General features: G+C 40.5%; 2 protein-coding genes across 6 annotated transcripts in view; one reads left to right on the top strand and one right to left on the bottom strand.

Moving 5' to 3' along the window:
* Window positions 1-5471, top strand: part of DNAJC1 (DnaJ heat shock protein family (Hsp40) member C1) — a 113413-nt gene extending 107942 nt beyond the window's left edge. Inside the window, exons 10-12 of the mRNA XM_056337516.1 lie at window positions 3173-3221; window positions 3686-4167; window positions 5256-5471. Coding sequence (XP_056193491.1) covers window positions 3173-3221; window positions 3686-4167; window positions 5256-5324 — 600 coding nt within the window. The 3' untranslated portion in view covers window positions 5325-5471. The remainder of the gene's footprint in view (window positions 1-3172; window positions 3222-3685; window positions 4168-5255) is intronic.
* Window positions 5472-11330: 5859 nt separating this feature from the next.
* MLLT10 (MLLT10 histone lysine methyltransferase DOT1L cofactor) overlaps window positions 11331-22406 on the bottom strand; it is a 136903-nt gene continuing 125827 nt past the window's right edge. For 4 of the 5 annotated variants that reach the window (XM_056337512.1, XM_056337510.1, XM_056337515.1 and 1 more), the window contains 6 exons: window positions 21728-21916; window positions 21246-21334; window positions 20759-21120; window positions 16134-16236; window positions 15141-15353; window positions 11331-12993 (listed from right to left, as the gene is read on the bottom strand). In XM_056337512.1, the coding sequence (XP_056193487.1) occupies window positions 12925-12993; window positions 15141-15353; window positions 16134-16236; window positions 20759-21120; window positions 21246-21334; window positions 21728-21916 (1025 nt within the window). In that variant the 3' untranslated portion in view covers window positions 11331-12924. The remainder of the gene's footprint in view (window positions 12994-15140; window positions 15354-16133; window positions 16237-20758; window positions 21121-21245; window positions 21335-21727; window positions 21917-22406) is intronic. The other variant, XM_056337511.1, reaches the window with a different exon arrangement.

Genomic DNA, 22406 nt, shown 5'->3' with positions numbered 1-22406 from the left:
TTTGAAAGAAGTACTTTTAAAATTGCAAAATGGTACAGAAACTCTTTTTTCTGGAATGCATGAACGTAGATAGATAATGCCTTGCCATATTCACATCCACGGCATCATTGCAGAAATCCTCTAAAGGATCAGCTGCTTGTTTGCATGGCAAGTTCTTCTCACTCATTTCAAGGTAATCTATTATAGCCCAGTTTATATAATACAGTTTGTAGTTAAGAGATGCATAGCGGGACAGCACTCAGGATCCGTTCTGTTCAGCAGGCAAGAATGGATTCCCCTCCACTCAGCCTTCATAGGCTTCATAGTAGGGAGACACTACTAATAATGAAAATGGAGCACGACTATTTTAATTTTTATTATTTTAGACTATAAGCTCTTCAAGGAAGGTAATTTCTGTTAGTGGATCATCTGTTTTAAGGAGAATCACAGAATGGTCTGGGTTGGCAGGGGCCTCTGGAGATCATCTAGTCCAGCCCCCTGATAAAGCAGGTTCACCTAGAGCAGGTTGCACAAAATCACACACAGGCAGGGTTTTGAATGTCTCCAGAGAAGGAGACTCCACAGCCTCTCTGGGCAGCCTGTTCCGGTGCTGTCACCCTCAAAGTCAAGAAGTGCTTCCTCACATTCAGGTGGAACTCCCTGTGCTGCAGTTTGTGCCCGTTGCCCCTTGTCCTGTCGCCGGGCACCACTGAACGAGCCTGGCCCCAGCCCCTGGACACCTGCCCCTAAGGTATTTGGGTGCATCGGTGAGATCCCCTCTCGGTCTTCTCTTCTCCAGGCTGAACCGGCCCAGCTCTCTCAGCCTTTCCTCATCAGGGACACGTTCCAGTCCCCTCACCATCTTTGAGCCCTCTGCTGTACCCTCCCCAGCAGTTCCCTGTCTCTCTTGTACTGGGGAGCCCAGAACCGGACACAGCACTCCAGATGCGGCCTCACCAGGGCACAGCAGAGGGGGGATCACCTCCCTCGACCTGCTGGCCACGTTGCCCCTAATGCCCCCCAGGGTACCACTGGCCTTCTCGGCCCCACGGGCACACTGCTGGCTGACGGGCACCTTGGTGTCCAGCAGGGCTGCCAGGCCCTTCCCCACAGAGCTGCCTTCCAGCAGGTCAGCCCCAGCCTGCGCTGGTGCGTGGGGTTACTGCTCCCCACGTGCAGGACCCTACACCTGCCCTTGTTGAACTTCAGGAGGTTCCTCTCTGCCCAGCTCTCTGGCCTGCCTGGGTCTCGCTGAATGGCAGCGCAGCCTCTGGGCTACCAGCCACTCCTCCCAGTTTGGCATCATCAGCAACCTTGCTGAGCGCACACTCTGCCCCTTCATCCAGGTCACTAGTGAGTAAGTTGAACAAAATCCATCTTGGGCTTTTAAAATCAGGATCATGCAGATCCCAGACAGAACTGTTAGTGCTACTTAGAATTACCTGTTCATATTAGTATTCCATGATTTCTCTTTGAACAGTTAAAATTTTATCATACTGCAACAGTACAAACTGGAGTGTTCTATGCCAGATATCTACGTCTAGATAAAGATTTTGGTTAATTGGAGTTGGGATTTTTTTTCTTTTTTGTTCACAGAGTTTGCATTTAAATTCAATCACAACTTTCATTAAACTTATCAGCCCAGAAAATGAGGCTTAATTTGTTAAGTCTTGCTGTCATTTAGTTAAGGAGATCCAGCACTTGCCTATTTTTAAAGCAAAGTCCTGTAATTTCAAGAGCAGAAAGGTGGGTGGGAGGAAGCAAAACCAGACTAGATTAGAAGCAGATGGTACCAAAGTATTTTAACTACTGAAGTACTCACAAATCTTGCATAGAACAAAAATCCTGAGTCTTTTTATTTTCTTCTTCTAATTCCAGCAAATAGCTGTACAGGCCCCTGGCGTGTTGCTCTCCAGTGCAGCTCAGCATAGAGAATAATTGTTATTAACATTAGTTAGCTAAAACAGCAAAGTCTATGCTGTGGCTCTGAAGACCTGAATGATTTATATTGCGGGTAAATATGATCCCACAGGGAGGAATTTCTGACTTATTTTGTATATATTATTGGTTTTTTTAAGTTATTTTTGCTCTGGGCAGCACGCTACCAAGTGCTTTACACTAAACAGATGTTAACATCTGTAGTCCCAGATTCAAATAGCAGGAAACACAGGTTCCCCATCCCAGGTAGTATTGGTTCTGATTCATTGTGTTGCCTGGTTACATTTTAATTGAGTGGCTCAGACTGCTTGATTTCGATTTCTAGCTTTTTCACAAAGACCTCATATTCAAAAAAACTGAAATTAAAATCTGGTCTTCATAAAACATTTTCAGTACTTAAAAGTGTGTATGTTTCTTTGAGTACTACATTTTAAGATGCTTTTATTTGGTACTTGAATTTCAGATCTAGCATCTGTGTTACATCAAATGATCTAAGTGATTAAAAGGATCTTAATTTTAAATTAAGCCTGTCATCTTCGTTATCTATGGTAAGGCCCAGAAATTTGGGATGGGGAAGCTCCTTACTCTGGGTGGGAGAAAGCCTGCTTGTTTCCTTACTTAAGTAAAAATGAAAATGTTAAATCTGGTGTTACTTTTCTCCCAGGATACAGATTTTGGTATACATGGAGAGGCTGACGCAGGCAGCTCTCCATCCTTTGGATTCTCAGTAACAAATCTTTTTCCTGAAATATTGGAACTTAGGAGGTGTCTTCGCTGATCTTTGGTGTTCAGACTGTTAGATTTAATTTGGGACTGCATGCCTGTCCATTAGCATGCTTCGTCATCTGGACTTACGTGGGTTCTTTTGTTCAGTATTGAGAAACTGATATATAGAAGATAACTCATTTGTTTCCTTCCCCCCCCCCTTGTGGTATTTTTAGGTTAGAGAATTAAGGTTTTAACAATTAAAGAAAAAACCTGAATATCAACTGTGATGTATTATGTTGATAGAAATGTGTAGCATCACTTACATTATTTTAATAAGCTAGGAATGTTTTAGAAAGGACAAAGTCTAGAAAGTTAGTTTTTGCCAGTTTGGAATCTTTATATGAACAAAGCCAGCAGAAGAACATCAGCCTCGCAGTATTTAATGTATGTTCAATGTTGGTGTTTTGCAGCAACCTGCTAATGAATTCTTCAATAACCTGAACAATGTAATTTTTTAATAGTCCTTTCTCTTGTTGTTTTCATGCAGGTTACCATGAAAGCCAAAGTTCTGAAGGATCCCGTTACGTATACACCAGGTGTGTGCTACCAGATCCTCACTGATGCTTCCAAAAAGCACCATATTTGGTTTATAGCTATGCAAGTACACTGCATTTGGTACCTTTCAGGGCATGCTTTGCTAAGAGACTTTTGCAACCTTGCCTTACTTTGAGCAAAGAAGTGATGGGTATTCTAAGGGAGTGTTTCCCTGTAGTTACATCCTTCCAGGCTTTCTTAGTCAGTTTATTCTGGGTTTTGTTCATTTGTTCAGACTGTTCTGTTTGTTTGTATCAGTGTGGTAACCAGATAAGCTCATAATCGGCAAAGTTCATTGCTTCGTAACAAACAATTTGATTTCTTGATAAGCATTTTCCTTAAGCTCTTCATCTGGAAGGTTTTTCCCCTCTGCACTGTTCTGAGTACCTTTTATATGTGGGCAGTTCCCTGCTTGTTTGTGGTTTGCTTCATTTTTTTAGAAGTGTAACAACAATACTTCCAACAGGTATCATTAGGCTCTCTGAGCTTAAAACACTGGCCCAGAATTCCAAGAATGTCAAAGTCAACGTGAATTTGCCAGACTACATAATCACCCAGCGGGAAAGGGAAGAGGAAGAGGAGGAGGAGGAGGGGAACTATGATCATATCCCAGAGCAGGTGCATGTCCAAATGGGTCAAAAGGAGACTATTGCAAGTGAAACTAGACACCGCAAACGAAGAATTGTCAAAGCACCTGAAACGACTCTGCTAGCAATGAAAGAGGTACCAGAAGAGAAGGGCAGAGGAAGACGCCAGAAAGACTTTGATAACGCTGAGCAAGAGGAAGACAGTGATGATGAGAGCAGAAAAAGAGAGAAAAGCCGTATCCCAGAAGAACTGTGGACTCAAAATCAACAGAAACTTCTTGAAATGGCCTTGCAGCAGTATCCAAAGGGAACATCGGATCGCTGGGATAAAATAGCAAAATGTGTTCCTGGAAAAAGCAAGGTATGCTTAGTTTTGTTTGAACTATAGTATAAATTGAGGGGAAACATATTTTCTACAGGTTTGTGATTACCTTAAGAACTGAGGGTCCATGCAGACAGGTTAGGTCTTTACTTAGCCTATTAGTCCAGACACAATCGACCTAAAGAGCATCACTGTCATGTTTGTTGTTTTTATTTAAAATAGATTTCCACATAATTCAGTTTGTTTGATCTATTAGAGAGAATGTTGAAATACCTCCTTTTTCTTTTAAATACCTACCTCTCCTCTGCCTTTCAGATCTTTAATTGCAGGACAGATTAGATTTTAAACCAAATTTTTATTCAAAGTCAGTAACCAAATGTTGGTGAGCTGCTTTGCTTACACTTTTACAATACCTTTTACAATAGCTTTCTCAACCCATCTCAATGAACAAAGTAAGTAATCCATCTGTAAGTGTTAAATGCTCAATAATCTGATGCTCTTTTTGTAAGTGTACACTTTAAAACAGCATTCAGTGTCATTGATACAGTTGGTCTGTGCTAGATTTTGTAATAGTTGTGTGCTTGCTTCAGTCATTGTAGCAGCAAAAAATCCTTACATTTTTTTTTTGTGCCAAACACAGCATGAGAAAGCAGGAAGATTGGGTGGGGGATTTGAGTGTTTCTTTGGCTCTGAAGCTGTTCAACAGTATCTGGTATCAGCAGGTGCTATGTTAGCGACTGTAAAGGCCTGTCTTAACCTACCTGCGGCGTGGCTCGTACCAGAATAACTGTTCTGAAATAGGTATTACAATACAACCGTTTAATAATTGCTTTTAGAGTCATTGTCAGGAGGTACTGAGCAACTGTTTTCTTGGGTTTGCGTGCGCTAAAGAGAGAAATTATCCATTAAGAAACATAAATTGCAAGTTCATTTTTCTGATCTGCTCTTCACTATATGTAGATTCTCCTGAAATTCAGTGTGCAACTTAAAAAACAAAGCCAAAAAAAGACCCCAGAAAAACCCACACAACCCTGAGAACCTAGCTCTTCTAGATGAGGTAGCATGAGGAGAGTTAAAGCAATACTAAAGTATCAAACTTTAATCAACACTTTCCTTTTTCCTTTTAGGACGAGTGTATAGCAAGATACAAGTTGCTTGTTGAACTGGTACAAAAGAAAAAAATGGCCAAAAGCTGAATGTTCTGAGCAGAAGAGATGTAGCTCATCTTTGTCAAAATGTGGTTTTAAATCTCATATGCAGGAAACTGCATTTTTGTACCTCAGTATTTCTATATGTCAGGTGCCTTAGTAAAAGAAAATATTAATAAATCTTATACCATCTTACCTATTCTGTGTTGAAGAATGAAGGTGTATTTTTGTGTTGGAGAGCGGCTTATGCGGATGTGTGGTAACAACATCTTAAAAATTAGTGGACCTTCAGGAAAGCCCACACTGATAATTGCACGCTGGAACTGGTAGGTTTACAGCCAATGAATATACATTATTTATATATATATATATAATATATATAAAAAGAACTTGTTGTTTTGGGGGTTTTTTGAAGAGGCAATTGATCTGAAACTGTTTAGCAAGCACGAGAGTAATTGAATTCTGCACTCGGCATATATTTTTCTTTCTTGTAGCTGTAAATCCAAGACCGTATGCTTATAAGCATGTCTGCTGCTACATGAAATGTCTATTCATTCTAACAGTATTTTGAAGTAAGTAGTATTTCTGATGTTAACTTCCACATACATTTATATGCACCTGCAATATAATACCTTTTTTACCAACCCTGCAGACTAATACACAGTGATATTTGATAGTGCTCTTAACTTGGTAAAGTTGAAATGGGTAAGAACATTAAAGGCCTTAAGCTCTTAATTAGAATTAAGATATACAAGGCATATACTTCATGATCAGTTTTTAAGTATAGGACTTAAAAGCTAACATTATTGGGCTAGGAGTTCTCATATTTGGGGTATTTTTGTATACTCTGCGTTCAATATGGTTTAATTTTGTATTAGAATCGGTTATAAGGGTTATTATTCCTTACCTGCCATCTTGGTTTTCATAATTTTGGAAAAGCTATGCAAAGCTTACAGCGCTGGAATAAAGGGTACTTAATGGGCTCTAAATTATATCAATAAATCAAAGCAGTGATCATAGTCAATTTTGTCAGAAACCTTATGGACTTGCATTTTTTGAAGATTTACCACACAAATTCTGATTTAATACCAGGATTCTAATAAGTTTTTGAGCTTTAAATCAGAATTAAAAAGAAAAATCAGGGGATCATGTATCTGAACTCAAAATTGGAAGTTGGTGGCTGAAAATCTGTCAGCTTTCTGCCATTTACACTGTTGATTTTTTCCCAGTAACTGCCAATTGTCTTGCTTGTGACAGAGCAGCATTTCACAGAACTTCATCCCATTCCCTTAAAACATTAAGGAAGAAATATTCAGGGAAGATAAGTATTCCATATGAGTTCCTTTATCAATAGGAAATATTTTTTTGTCATATATAAAAAAATTATCTTAGTTGGTAGAAATAATGATACTACAGCAACTTTACTAGACACAAAATAACGCTTCTGAATTTTCACAGAGAACTTCACTGGTTAACTGCATTGGAAACTAAACAGATTGAATAGTAATTCTGTGCTATTCATGCACCTCCTATGAAGGAAGAGTCTTAAATGAGATCAGGTGAGGTATTTTCAAGAGATGCCCAGAAATCTTAACTTTCCAAAGGTATTAGCCATCCAGAATGCTCAAGGATAGATGACTGCCGCTGTAAAGCAAGGTAATTGAACTGGCTACAAAGAAAAGCTGCTAAAATGTTTAGGTGACTTGGTGAAAATTAACTTGGTGGAGCATTGATAGGGCTGGGGTAGGACAGCACAAGCGAACGGAGGAGATGGATTGTTCATGAAAAATTAGATGGGTAATTGGAATATTTCTGCCGTTTCAAAAAAAGAAAGCAAGTAACAGGAGAGTATAGCCTGTGAGGATAAGAATCATCTTTCCACTCTGGATTTAGACGACTTCATGTGGAATGGTATGCCTGGTTTGGTATATCACATTTCGAGGAAGAGGCAGACCTCCAGAAGACAGCAAAGAAAGAGAATGATCCAGAGTCTACAAAGCCTGATGTGCTAAGAAGGACAGAGGGAATTCTTGGTATTTGCTGTACAAGAGAGACGGGTCGTGGGGGAGAGAGAGATCTTCCAGTATGTAAAAGGAGAGCTTTGCACTTGTGTGATCTCGTCTCCCTGATACAACTAATACAGAACTGTTACATGCCTGTGGTGGCTATGAAGAATAATAACGGGCACAGTTTGGAGTGAGAAATAGTTTAGATAGATGCTGGGGCAAAAAAATCCAGTGGTGAACATAATAAAGACTTGGGAGGGCCTTGACACCTTTATCATTGGAAATCTTTTAAGAGCTTAAGATGTAAGAGCACCTGCTCAAGACTTGCCCATGTCACGACTGTGTATGTGGCAATAATTACATACTGCCTGCCCAACACCTTCAGCTTCCTCTGCCCTAGCCTTTCTGGATGGGGGATCTACTAAAGAAGGATGAGCACCACTTACTGGTAAGAAACTTTTCTCTCTCTTTTTTTTTTTTTTGTTTTTTGTTTTTAAGAACATTGACACTGAGAAACTTAAAGCAGTGCTCCTGACAAATACAGTTTATCTGAAGAAAGATCCTTAAGGATGGGCAGAGATTGCATGTGCCGTGCTGTCACACTTGTCAGGTTGTGTACCTGAAGGGATGGATGTCAGTGTCTAATCACTGGTGCTCCTGATGCCTAGATGGAAGTGAATTGACAGATTGCATCCTTACTGCTTGAAGAATCAAGCTGCCCGAGAGCAGAGACAAGCTGGCTGTGCAAGAGAAATGCATCGGCCTCTTCTGCAGTGCAGCTGCACTCTGAATGGGTGGCAGGCCCAACTGTCCCATGGTCAAGAACTGGAAGGGTTCTGCAGTGTGCAAGTGGAAGGGTGTTTCACACTGAGTAGTCTGGCAGCGGCGGTCTTTTAGGATGAGAACGGGAGTCAGTGTCCAGCATCAGTGGATCTGATCTCCGCAGGCACATCCTCGGAGACGGCCACCAAGGAGGGAGTCTGAGCCTTCCTGCAGTGATGTGGTGAAAGCTTTGTCCAGGCCCCAGCCGGTCTCGCTTCACATTTGGCTGCAGGGAGGAAGGTGGTGTGGGTAAGGGCCTGAGCGCTGGATGGTGACAGCCAGCCCTTTTGGCAGTGGATCGAGTCTGTGATGACTGAGGTCAGATGTGATGCTCACTGGAGCCATAGCCAGGCTTTGTTCCCTTGTGGTTCTGGTATCTACCACCAACGCTGGTTTTTCTAAAGCTTTCTGTCCCTGAAAATCAAGGTCACTCTAGGCTTGGGATTTAAGCAACTTCTTCCAACTTTTGCTCTAGCAAGGAATGCACATTTCCTTTAAGTAATGTTTGTATTTGCTTGCTAGCAAAATAATTTTAATTCCCTGGGCAGCTGTGAGCTGTACCTCAAAGAGCCTTTAACTTTGCGCATGAAAAGGTTTCAGTCTTACAGGGTCTGTGCTGTAGCTTCTGTACTGTGACTTGCACCTAAACAAGTCACATCCGAGCCTGTCTGGAGCCTCTTTGCACATCCCTGTTGACGGGATAGGCAAAACCCGACGGAAAGTGGCATTTGGGGCAGACCAGCCAGGGAGGGCAGGGTTACCGTACCGTGCTGAGGATGCCTTCCAAATGTCAAGCTAAAGCATCAGAACGTTGTAACCTTGCCATCTGACAACCATACGCAAGTGAATGAGTAGAGTATGATGAGATGCTATAAAGGTCAGTAGTGCTCTAATTTAGTTCTAGAAGAGTTTGGACTGCATTCTTTTCAACTTTACAGCTGTCAGTGTATGAATTAAGGAAAAAAAAAGTTCAGGTAAGATTTTGCAGTATGACCTCTGTGAGATGACTGTCTGAAAACAATAGCAATATTGAGTGTTTGACTTAAATAAGAGCCTTTTAAAGGCAGAACCAACAGTGAGAGTTTAGTGCAACTTATGAAAAACAGACACTGGCTAATCAGTTAGTTAATGTTACGCAATTATATTGCTGAAAGAGTAACACAGCTTGAATGGATAAAGTTGATAAAACCAGGATTTGAGATGTCATAGGCTGTCCAGTATTAGTTGGCTCATGTAAGCCATAAGGCTTGTTGTCAGTAAAGCTGGATTTTGGTAAAAAAAACCAGCAGAAAGTTCAAAAGCCTGTTAAAATGAAATTCTTCTGAAATGCAGTGGACTTGGGCTGTGCTGCTTTTGTGACACTGAACCGAGAGCGGTTCCCCACATGTGAGGGCAGGTCGGGAACCAGTGACTTGGCTACCAGTGACCAGCTCAGTGGCTTGGGCTGCTTTGGCATCAGAGGCATTCCACAGGGACAGCAGTATCGGCTTCTACTGAACCAGTGCCAAATCAGCCACAGACCATCATCTTTGATGTCAAGATCTGAAAAATCATTGAAACAAGGTTGGTTTTGACTGCATCTGGCCCTCACGTGAACTTGGCTTTGATGTGGTCTCTTTCTTTAAAGAGCTAGTGAATTGGATTTTCGTTTGGATGACAGAAGTCGCCTTTCTCAGTTATTTCCCTGCGGTTGATCAGGACTATGCGTACTGTAAAACATCCATTGCCGTCTTGGGCTTCTGGCACCAATCTCTTAACAAGCTGAGATTTTAAGAATGTCCTGAATTTCTCAGTTTTACTAGTATTTCCAACTCTGCCCCTTTCACGCTTCTCTACATCTTACCAGAAGACTAATACCAGAGTTCAGGCAGTCCCTCAAATAATAAGAAACACAAGGAAAAAAAAGCAGGACTTGGTACTTTTACTGGTTTCAATGGAACTGCTCCAACGGCAGCAAGACAACCAGGTAAAGTTTTTGGCTTCATCTTAGATCCATGAGTAAAGCCCTCCAGTCTGTGACTCCAGTAGAAGGGACACTCAGGAGTTCCTGGAGGCCTCGTGCTGGTGGGCATACTGGGCTTTTCTTCCCTCACCTACAGGTCTACCAGTATGAAGTGTAAGGCTAGTGCCCCAGCATATACATGCTATATACTCTCCTATCACCGACCGTAACAAATAGGCGACACCTAACAGAGCCAGAAGCCAGATGGTACCCAGTGCTAGAGCGTGGCTAGATGGTGTGTAGGTTTAATCAGCAGAAATACCTAGTCCTCTGAGCCTCTTCACCTAATAGTATAAAACATTCACTACCCCTAGAAGCGTAGGGAATTTTTTCTAGCCCTGATGGCCTGATGGAGGGCAGCGACGCCCCTGGCTGTGCCAGATGAGGTTTCACATGCCCCTGGTGTTAGTTCTAAGCCTGCTCATTTACCTACCTTCTTTCAGGACTACAGTTTTCCCCACTTGAAAATAAAAGAAAAATATTCAGTCCACAGGACTTGAGCAGATGGAACAATACACAAATGGCACAGGCCTACGGCAACACCGTCTTCCTGTGCTGCTCGTTCCAAAAGCTCATCTCAGCCCGAGGCTGCACCCAACTAGCAAGGGGCTAAAAATTGCGAGGAAGCCGTAATGCATCACCGGTCTGCCACAGCCCGTCTGCCACAGACCTCGGATTTTACATTCAAGTGACGGTACAGAAAGGGTCAAGTTCCTCCTTGCTGCCTCGGAAATGAAAGACCGGGAGTTCCTCCCTGTGTTTACCAAAGCCTCCAGGTGCAATACGCAAAATTCCTGGAAAAAACACTTGCACTGTATTTTCTGTAAAACCAGCTCAAAATTACAGCAAAAGGCGGCGAGATCAGCTCAATGCAGGTACTGTGTAGATAAAGAACCTGTCCCGACTTGGTGAGAGCTCTGCAGAGATATCTGAAAATGAACTGGGGCCATCAGAGCAACAGCTCACTCCTGCGATTCACAGTAATTCTCTTTGAAGGATGAAAGCAAAACGACTACAGCACAGGGCTGCAACTGGACCTTTCTGACCGGTAACCAAAATAAGTCCCTGGGCAGTATTGCAGCTGCATCAGTGGCTCCTGAAAGCAAAAATTTGCATGAGAAACATTTTAAAAAACTTGTTGTAATAACTTTTAGTGCAATTGAAATTCTCTTGTCATGTGATACCAACAGGAATACTCCGGTTCTATGAGACTCACAAGCAGTATACAACTATAAACATCATTAAAGTTTATTAACAAAAGCTTTGTACATATCTTTTCATACACTTGGAATTTTACATCTAGTCAAAATAACAGCACATTTCCATCTTACCTTCTGTACAAATTGTTACAGAATATCCACCAGTGGGTTGAGTAAGTAAAATAAACCACTGGTTTACTTTTGTAAAGTATCTACAAAAGTGATTTGTGACATTTTTAAAAAATTCCCCAGAACATATAAAAATAAATTATTTTTACTTTTTCAATTAAATCTACTAATTAGAAATATTACAAATCAAAATATCAATGTTTTCTTATGAATTCTTCACAATACAAAACAGATTCACAAAACTTTATTTACAGAAATGAGGTAAGAACTGTGCAATGTTTAACTAAGAAACATATTGCAGAATTAACATGTTCTTCCAAATAAGTACACAGTGGAGGTCTAATTACAGCTGGGTCCTTTCCTCTAATAATTCCCGCCTTAATATTGATTAGTGGTCATTACCCCCATTTAAACTATCCTTCACCGTACTGCATAGACTCATGCCATGAGATCAGCTACTGTCAGAAGTGTTGTAACACAAGTCCACCCGTTTCAACCACTGGTATATTTTAGTGGGAAATACTAAACTCACTTTTTTTTGGTAGTTTATTAGCGAAAAGTGACCCAGGTAACAATCTGCCTGAGCTATCTACAGTGGTATAAACACCTCTAGTAAAGGCAGAACAACAAGGCTGCTGGTGCAACACAGAATATTCCTGCTGCTAACAAGGACACATCTAGTGCATGATCAGCTGTTTGCAGCCATCTCAACAAAATGGAGGTAGCGACAGGCACTTGGTTTAGGCCAAACACTACACAAACTGCTTTCCAGTGTGGCCTTCTCATCTAGTAAGAAAACTTTTGTCACTGGAACCAAACTGGTTCCTTTAAAAACCTCAGAACTCTAAAACCTACACCAAAATCAATAAGCTTTGGATTCCATACTGTAATTCTTCCTCAGGAAAAACTCCCACTATATGACAACAGGAACTTAAAGGAATAAAAAGTTCAGAAGTGGATTCCCTTATGAGTCAGGCTGCAAAATAGGCGTGTAAAAAAAGAAACAACAAAGAGCACGTCCCGGCTGCCATTACAAGCTTAGTCTAAAAGGATATATTGCAACTGCAGCGGCAGATCAGACTGGCTCGGGTGGGGTTGGTTTGCTTTTTAAAACTACCGCTCTGAAACCAAAGTAATGCATAGGACCGCAGACCGTTTACTAGCCTTTGAATCTGTAAGATCAGGACTGAGGAGTCAAGTATATGTTTTTCTATGGTTGATTTTGTACTTGGTACCATCATACTGACAAAATAATTACGGTTTGCAGAGTTTTATCTACTTCACAGTCTGAAACATTAAAAAGTACATCCATTTTAGTGCAACAAGAAAGCAAATGAAAGCCTACCAAAAATATCCGTATGAAAACTGTTAACCTTTTGCTGTGCAGCAAGAGCTCCTTGTTGCATTTCTTCAGTCTGCAGAAAGGAATACTGCAGTTTGCAGCCAGATGAAGTGCTCCAACAGCAGGACATGCAGTTCTCAATTATCATTCAAACGTCAACTCTTCTCTGACGCAACTGGTCCAGTTTTATCATTGAGCCTCTGTGTAAGAGAAAATACTTCTAAAAATCAGATTATAGCATACAGAGTTAAGTAAAATTAAATTCATACAAATGACAAAGCAGATGAGGTACATTTACTAGAGCTATTTAAATATTAACTCCTGCATTGTAAAATAATCATGGATTGTAAGAAAAGAATAATTAACGGAATAGTCCCACACTGAAGCAGATCATACTAAGCTTATCACGGCTAGCATTAAACACCAATTTTGCTGCTACTTTCATTCCAACAAGACTTGCTGCTCCTCGCTGTTGGTCTTTCATTAGAACTACACGATGGTCAGGACAAGTACCAGGGGACCTCTGCTACATTCTACCTACTGGAGAAGGCTGAAATCTACACTTCTCCGTCAGAATAGAAATACAATTTTCATTTTGCCCCCGTCACAATTATCTTTCTTTCATAAACTGCCACAAAGACATTTCCTGCAAGTATTGAACAGGACTGAACAAAACCCTCATCTCATTCACTAAGCCTTCAGAAATACTTGAAAACCTGTTCCAGCTGGAAATGATATTAAAACATTCAAACTTGTGAAAAATAGAGAATTTGTTCAAAATTCTTTTGGAGTTGAAATAGTTCATCAATCCAATGCAATCTGCCTTAATCCTAACCTTTAGAAAAAAGACATAAAAGCAATTTTAAAAGAAATCTATTTCTAAGAGGTTTGGTTCAAAAGATGTTCTGAGGTTTCCTGGAATTGTTTACAACTAACTGTTAGAAGAACAAAACCTGAAAATGTAACAGCATATTTGTAAAATATGTCAGTGCTGCCCGGTCACACTGTCCAAACCCAGTAAAAGCCATTTCAAAATATTAAAAATAAGGTCACAATATAGAAGAGCCTCTTCTGATGTAAACTAAAGAGAGGGTCTCAATTCCATACTAATTTTTAGAAAATGAGGGGAGATAACTTTTAAACATACTAGAACAGATTGTGAACATTTCTAAATGAAGGCAAGGCACTGAGCAAACCCCCACACTGCCAGAGCACTTCTGCTCTGACTGTCGGTGACCGGGAAAGAACGTGATCTTACCGGAACCCTGCAGTTTGCAATGAGCATGCACAAAGCATGATGAAAGTAAATGCCCACATTTTTGAATGGAAGGGAGCCGTTTCCAGGAAAACTGTCTGGAAAAGTCATGGTTTATGTTTTGTGCCTCACCCTATGTTTGGGAGGTACCACAAAAGCCCAGCTGCCTAAGTCCTTCTCCACCACCATGCCCCTAAAGCAGCTGGAGGCTTTAGGAGTGGGGAGCAGCAAGGGGACCGGTGTCTATCCCCCTAACGTTTCCCACCTGCCACAGCCAACAAGCTTCCCTTGTTTCACTGCTACTGCCACGTGACGTCTTCTCCAACACACGCCAGAACTCTGTATTCCTGCTTTACTCATCCCTTGGTTTTACAAGTTTCCACATGTTCCTCCCCTTCATCCTCTCCTAACTGTATGACCCTTAGAGAATTAAATCTATTCTCTTGACTCCTTGAAGAAAGAATTTCCGTCTTGGAGATGGAGGTTATGGGCAAACACTGAAGAGAATGGAACATCTTTGCCAGAAGAACGTACCTTGTTCCCTTAACTGTCTAGGAAAGGTGTTATTACTCTGTCAAGCAAAGGAGTTGCTCAGCCTCCCTGTGTACAGCCTCTCAGTTCTTCCCACACCAGAACCAAGATACACATGGCCCATTCTCCTATTACGTATTTCACCCTCCCAGCAACGGGCTCTTCATCTCTCAAGTCATCAATTAATCTCTGCAGCTTCCCAGGGACTGAGGCCTGTCCAGGACAAACTTTTTAAGATTATAAGAGGAACGATCTACAAAATTGTGGACACGAAGTTGGGGAAGAAGGTGTGGTGAAGAGAACTAGGGCTGCAGTTGTAATTACAAGAGGAAGGCAACGGTCACTGGATTGGTGTCCTGATCCGGGGAAGCAGGAGTGCGCATCAGACACGTTAGGTGTAAGTGACTACAAGTTCACAGAGTTCTGAACCTCATTAAGTGCAGCTGAAGGCTCAAGAATAAAGAAAATAAAGAAAAAAAACCCCACACCCTCCTTGAGTTCTGAATACAGGCACATAACTTGCTTCTAGTTACCTCATGGAGGTACTACATCAAAAACAAGGTGAGAAATATACTTACTGTCACCTTCTGAGCTGCATTATCTCCATGAATTGTAAGGAATGGGTTGGTAGTAGCTGCATTAAGTGGCGAGGCCTGTGTGCCTGAAAGTAAGTTGTTTATGGGTATCTGTGCTCCTCCCGTAATCTGCAATTGCTGTACTTCAGACTGATGGTGTTGGTGGTGGTGATGTTGTTGCTGTACTAACTGATACAAAAGGGCCTGATGTTGTTCCTTGAGTAATGAGGAGAGAGAGAGAGAGAGAGAGAAGGAAAAAAAAAATAACCAAGAATTAGTTACTGAAAAATAACTCCTCCCTGGGTTCTTGCTTATGCCAATCTTTAGTCAGTGCAACCCTTAACCTAATCCCAGCTAATTTAGGTTGCGCTAACGAAGTTCCACAAGACTGTGTAAACAGAAGTGCCTATAAAATCTCCTGAAATCAGTAGCTCAGCAGAAGTTCAGTTAAGCCTGCTGGCTTTGTCAGGCCTTTATCTGAAGAAACATACCCGAGAAGAATGTCAAACCACGTTTGTCAAAGTACTGAAGCTACCCAACTAACACCACATACAGTTAAACCAATTACTCCATGGCCTATATGAATACTGCAGGGCAAAGACAGCTCATGAGACGACACCCAAAAATCTTTTGCTAGAGTCCTAGTGGAATCGGAGAATAGCTTAGGCTATGTAACGAGTCCATACATGGTCCCAAACTCTGCTGCCCAGAGCTGATGCTGAGAGAGACAAAGTCTCTCAGCCCCAGGTCTATGTTAGACAAAATGTGACTCAAGGCACTAGGGAATGATTCTTTTAGCAATACACACAGCCCAGTAACACCCTGTAATTTAGCATGACTGTCATCCAAAAAGGTTGAAGCAACTGAAAAACCAAGTGTTATCAAGATCTGTAATTTAAACAAGTTAAACACATTTCTAGGATTTGTATTAAACTGAGTTTATCCATGCCTTAGAATACAATAGAGGAACAAATCATAATTAACTCAAAAACTTACTGATGTGAGTTGCTGGGTACTTAGTAATTGCTGAAATTGCTGGTGCTGTTGATGGAGTAGAAGTTGTCTTTGTTGGTCAGGAAGTAATCCTAGTCCCGAGGCACTGTAGGATTTGACAGGGTAATACTGTAGTTTATATGAAAGTACAGGAACTTTTTACATTAGCTTTCCATTGAAACAAAAAATGATGCATAGAAATAGACAGTTCCTATTTAGCATTTTGATTGCATATTGTCAAATCTGTCTGTCCAGTTGCGTTTTTGATACATATCTAGACATTGCCACCACCACCCCAGTCTCCTTTACGCTGAGCAACAGCAACTCTTGCCTATGATGTAAGTCTACTACACGCACATTGTTTTAAACTCAGATAATAATTACCATTTCTACATTTTTTCAGATAAGGCCAGATTTTATATTTTAAGAGAGCTCTTGCCAACCTTTAAAACTTAACTAGCATTTACTTTGTCTTAGTTTCCTTCTAATTCTCATCTTTTGCTATATTCAAATCTATCACTATATTGCCCAAACCTCGTCTGTAATTCAGCAAACATTCAGCCTTGAATTGGGCCAACTGATGCTGCCATGGAGTGAAGCGGGCTGCCTCTGCGCTTGCCAGCTGCTTAGCTCCCAGTCCTCATTTTCAAGCCTACATAAAATTTTCTTCAGCTATTTCAGAAGTTGGACAGGGAACTGATCCAACTGACAACTGGTCTGGAAATAAAGAGTTTCCTTAGCTATTCCACTTCACGTAAGACCAGCAGCATGAGGTTTGGACCAGAAGACCAGGAAGACAGCTGGATTCATCTTTCGGTACCAGTGTTAGCTTTTACTAGTTTAAAACACCCACTGAATTATCAAGGTGTAGTTTCACAATGGGTTTACCCTGCTATTGAAAGGTTAAATATTTCCCTTTCAGCTGTACATTTCTGTCCTTGCACAATCAGCTACATCTTGTGGGAACCGAGCTGCAACCTGAGCCAATACAAAACACACTAAAAGATTATCTATTAATGTAGATGCGTTTATTGTGTGAATGCACAGCACTAGTACCAGCAAGGTGTGCACAGGATGACCAACAGGATGACAGGACTGCTATTTGTGATAGATATTAAGGAATTAAATTAACTTAAATCAGCCACAAATCCCCACAATTAGGCTACAATAATTTAGATTTCAGGTAAAAACTGCATAATCACAACTCCACAAAATATTCCAGGTCTACACACACCAGGGATTTAACGTAACAGAACACAAAATGGGACAGCATCATTCTATTTATTCCCCAATAACTGCTAGCAACGTTTGTTTGTTGAAAGCAGAGATGACACTTCATCTACCCAAGGAAACTCCTAGATTCCTCCTGTGCATTTGACTTTTAAACAGTGACACTCACAGATTAACCGAAATTCCTTCAAACAACTTTAAATTCAACTATCAAAAATATTTATAACATCTGCAAAAAATAAGCATTTTCAGTTTGACTATTACCATTATTTCCTTCTTCTCTTTTTACCTCATTTTTTCTGTATTCTATACTGAAATGAATCTTCTCCACTTTTTTTTCATTCTTTTTATATCATTCTTTTTTCCTCTATCATGTTTTACCCTTGCACTTTTTTCTGCTGTTGTCCTCCCTTCTCTTTATCCGCTCTGCCTTCCTCTCTCCAAATGCTTTGGCACTCGGAAGAAAACACCCTCAAGCCAGTAGCTGAGATCTAATTGTCTAGAAACAAAACCCTGCAGCTCCTGAGCTTCCCAGAAGAGGCAGTTCATGGGATTTCACCACAGAGCTTTCTCTAAACCAGATCAGCTTGCAATGTAAATTTAATCCTTTTTAGCTTCTCATTAAAAGGTATATGATCAGTCTGAAACTCTCCATCCTACAGTCTTCTCTGGTTGCGAGAAAGTAAAGAAAGAATCCTATCTTTTTCCTCAAATCATTTAATCTCCAGGTTGCTAACAATCTGTATTAAGCCATCTTTTTCCCAGAAAAGGATCAAGTATCCCTCTCTGCCAAGTGAATGTAGGCTCTTTTACCTATAATTTGAAACTCTCTCAAACAGCAGTGTGCAAATCAGTGTTTTCTCACCTCCCTATGTCCCACAGGTAAAGATATGAATAAGGGCAATATGCGTAAAGAAGTCCTCACGTATTGGTGAGTAACTAGCTGCTTTTCACATAGAACTGTGCAAACAAGATTCTGAAGCTTGGGAAGTTCCTGGAAGTTGCTACTTAAAAGTAACATTTGTGAAGTCTTTTAATTACAGAACAGCACGGAGAAGTTAGAAAGTAGGACTGAGTTCTCATGTGGCTTTCCATCGTCTTGCGCATACAGATTTAAACCCCCTCCAAACTCGATCACCATTATGTGATCTACCCAGGTTCAGAGCGTGCAATAGCACAGTAGCAAACCTCCACGCCTGCCTGTGCTTGTTACCATTTAACCTTCCCACTTACACAGTTTGAAGAGTAGTGATACCTAGAGAAATTTAACATTAAAGAACTAGTCAACTACTTGCCACTGAAATAGCACTCAATAGAACAAGAAGAGTGGCAGGAATAAATGGTGTCCTTAGACTCTAAGAACCAATAATCTCAACCAATGGAAAATACTTTTTTTTGGTTGGTTTTCCTTCGTCCAAAAACATACCAGAGCCTCTCCACAACTTAGTTCCAGTGAAGTTTTTTTATATTTTTCACCGAAGTGTTTGTAATGGAAAAAACAGGAATAAGCAGTGTACATGTCATTACTAAAATGGTATTATCACTAATTAGCATTAGTGCTTGCTCAGCCTGAGCTTTTTTTCCCTCTAAATATACAACTAGAAGCAGTGAAAACTCACAGAAAATGGGGGCAGTGGTGGAACACCTCAGAAAGGAAGGGGCCCCAGCAAATCAGCTGGATGAGGTCATTAAAAGCAGAGAATTGTGTGAGAAGTGCACCTTAAGATTAATGTTTGTATTGAATTAGTATTATCGAGCAAGCAGTGGAGAAAGAGATTATGCAAGAACAGAAATAGAGCAATTGAGATGGTGGCAGTGTTGTACAGCATAAGCTTGTTGGAGGAGAAAATGGGGAATCATTGGAGTATTCCAGACTATGCTAAAAGATAGCATGAAGCTTAGGAACAGGATACTAGTTGCAGTATTCTGTGTGAACTGGAGTGGTCTACTACTAAGCTACACACACAAGAGTTACAGCAGTTAAGAAGAATATTAAAAAAAATTAAAAATAAAAAATAATTTCTGCAATATAAAAAGTCAGAAATAAATAAGCGGTGTATTAACAATACCATGAGAAAACAGCAGTATGACTGGTATATTCTGGCACTGCCTGAAAGTGGAAAGCATTATACTGACTTTGGCTAGCACTTCTCATTCCTCCTCCCACTTTTGGGGAGAGTAACACAAATTCTTCGTGTTTTCAGCAGACCTCTGATAGTCAGGAAAGAAGGTAACTTTTCATTAATGAAATGTCTTTTGTTTAACCTATGATATAAACTATGAAAAACACAATCTCCTCAGTAAAAATATAGTAGCACATCAAAACAACAGGTTACGCTTGAAAGTATCAGGTTTTATGAGCCTGTTGAAGCAATACCGCACAATGACACAGCACACAAATATTCAGGAGCTGCCAAACAGCAAAGAAAGAAACTGGGAAAAGAAGCTACAAAACTAGGGATCCCTTGCATCACTCCAATCACATACGCCTTTTCTGGTGGGTAATCCACCATAGTCTCCAAAAATAAACTCTACTTAAAGACAAGTAATCCACTCTATTTGCAGGCATCTCTTTCTACACAGAACTGTAGTTCTTCCTAAGCGAAGGACAATACAAGGGGTGTGGGGAAGGGGAACAGGGAGAATGAGTTAAGCCCAGGCTCTGCTCTATCCCAAAATACTTCCAGACCAAGCAAACCATTCCCCTTCCTGGAAAGCAGCTGTCTCCTTTTGTTACCCATTTCCCTTGCAGCTCAAGCAGCACCAGTTTATGCTACTGAGGATACCTGGTCTTGGGGAAGTGCTGTTACAAATACTGAAGCGTGGATCTTTTTACACGTTTAAAAATCCTTAGGACCACCACTTGAAAAACTGATTTTGTTGTCTTTGGAGTCAGGCGCAGAGAAATGAAAACACCATGCAACTGTATCACTACTCTGTTAGTTATGCCTATTACATCTTTAATTACGTGACCGCATACCCTTCTTCTCTCTCTCTCCCCCCTTCTTACTGCAACAAATGGCAGCCCTTCCAGTGCTCCTTTAATCCTGGAAGAACAATTGGCAAGACAAAGAATATTGTTTTCTGAACTAAAAAAAGAACTGAAGCACATTTACATAATTACGTTTGTTTGGGAATGTGACTCGATTAAAAAACAGGAATAAATGGACATAGGATTCCCAAAAGCTAAACAGAAAGCATCTCTCCTTTAACTTGACTATCTGTGCTTCCATTAAATCCTTCTGACTTTCATTCACACATCAGGAGCAGAGCCTAGTCTGACAATTACACGCTAAGGAAGAAACAGTACCTTTCGAATAAGACAGTTAAAAAAGCATAGCTAAGCTGAAGAACAGCAGGGTTTATCAGGGAAAAGCATAAAATCAATAAATTCTTACCTGTTATTTAACGTGGTTGGCAAAGGATGCGTTGCATTGGGTGGCACGGTTGCATGAGCGAGAGGAGAAGGGTTCTGTGATATTGTTGCTGGGGTCTGAATTACCCCATTTAAAGCTCCTACAATTCCATTGATTGCCAGCTGGCTGGCTGGCAGTGCTCCAATTATTCCACCCACACCAGGCACTGCAGGAATGGTGGAGGTTACAGTCTGCATACCACTAGCTAGTGCCCCCACTGTCACACCATTGACCTGTTGAACTCCGGTGACTCCTGAGCCTTGCTGAGCTGGACTCTGCCCAGCAGGTGGTGGAGTGGAAAGAGCTGATGAACTGCTGGTGCTTTGTCCGCTGGAGGTTATCTCCTAGTGTAAAAACAAACAACAAAACCCGCTCGGCTGCATAAAATTTCACCTAACAGCACAATGGAAGGCCTATGATGACTTAACTTGTAACAAGTTTAAATTTAGAAGAAACACATAAAGATTACCTGATTTAATACAGGAAGAGAATTGTCCGGTAAAAAACTGTTTCCCAGATGAGGGCTTTTACTGCTGTTCAAGGAATCAGTGCTAGGTGCTAAAGTAATTATTTCAAAAAAACACAGAGTGGTTAAATTTCTGTGATGTGTAAAAAGATTCAGAATAGTTATTTCAAAATAATGTCAAAGGTAAACATAGAAAATGAAAAGTCAACCTTAAAATCACTGCTGAATAGTAAAATATTAACTAAATAATTGGTGAATCAATTCAAGCAGATGTGCTCCAGACTGGAGTAAAAGAAAAACTGCACTGAAGTAGGAATGGTTCATATAAATCTGCCAATTTACTTTTAAACATTTGAACATTGACAAATATTTAGTCTATATTCAACCTACGTGTATATGCATCTCCCACCAATGCCATATGTGGATGAAATAGGTATTTCATATAAATACATGTTCAAATTATTTTAATACTCTCCTTTACTTACCTGCTTGTACTGGAAAGGCATGTACTTGATGAGAAGGGCTAGGATTTGAAGTTATTGTTGGAAAGGGCACCGAAAGCTGTGCATTGAGTAGCTGAAGCCGCTCCTTCTTAGCGGTCAGATTCTTTATCTGTTCTTCTAACCGCCTATTTTCAACCTGAAGTTGGTGTAATGATTTAAGCATTCCTAAAACTAAGGTAAAAATGCATGTGTTACCTTTCACAACCACATTCAAAGAATGACTAACACCTTTATTTTTAAAAAGATTCTGTATTACCATTTAAGACTAGCATGAAGTCATATGTGAAAATATAAATAAAATTGAGACACACATTACAGAAATTTGACTTTAAGTGGAAAGGTTTAGGATCAATCTTGTGTAACTTAAAGTGCAGAAAAAAAGTACACAGCATGTGATAGTGATTTTGCAATTTATCTGCACCCTGGCTTAAATACAGATAAAATTGCATTATTAGAGCCGACATTAGTTCTAAGCAAACAGCAGTACAAGATAACTTATCCCCAAACCAGAATATTAAAATAGTATTATTTTAAGTAACACAGGTTAACTGCATACATTTTTGTTGGGGAGCGGGGGGGGGATCTATTTCAACTGCAGTATTAGAAATTTTACACATCAAAACAGAAGCAGCTTACATTCAATATACATTCAACTAACAAT

Source organism: Falco biarmicus, chromosome 4 (assembly GCF_023638135.1).
Source record: "Falco biarmicus isolate bFalBia1 chromosome 4, bFalBia1.pri, whole genome shotgun sequence".
Lineage (NCBI taxonomy): Eukaryota > Metazoa > Chordata > Aves > Falconiformes > Falconidae > Falco > Falco biarmicus.
Note: the sequence above shows the minus strand (reverse complement) of the source record. Positions and strands in the feature narration are given on the sequence as shown.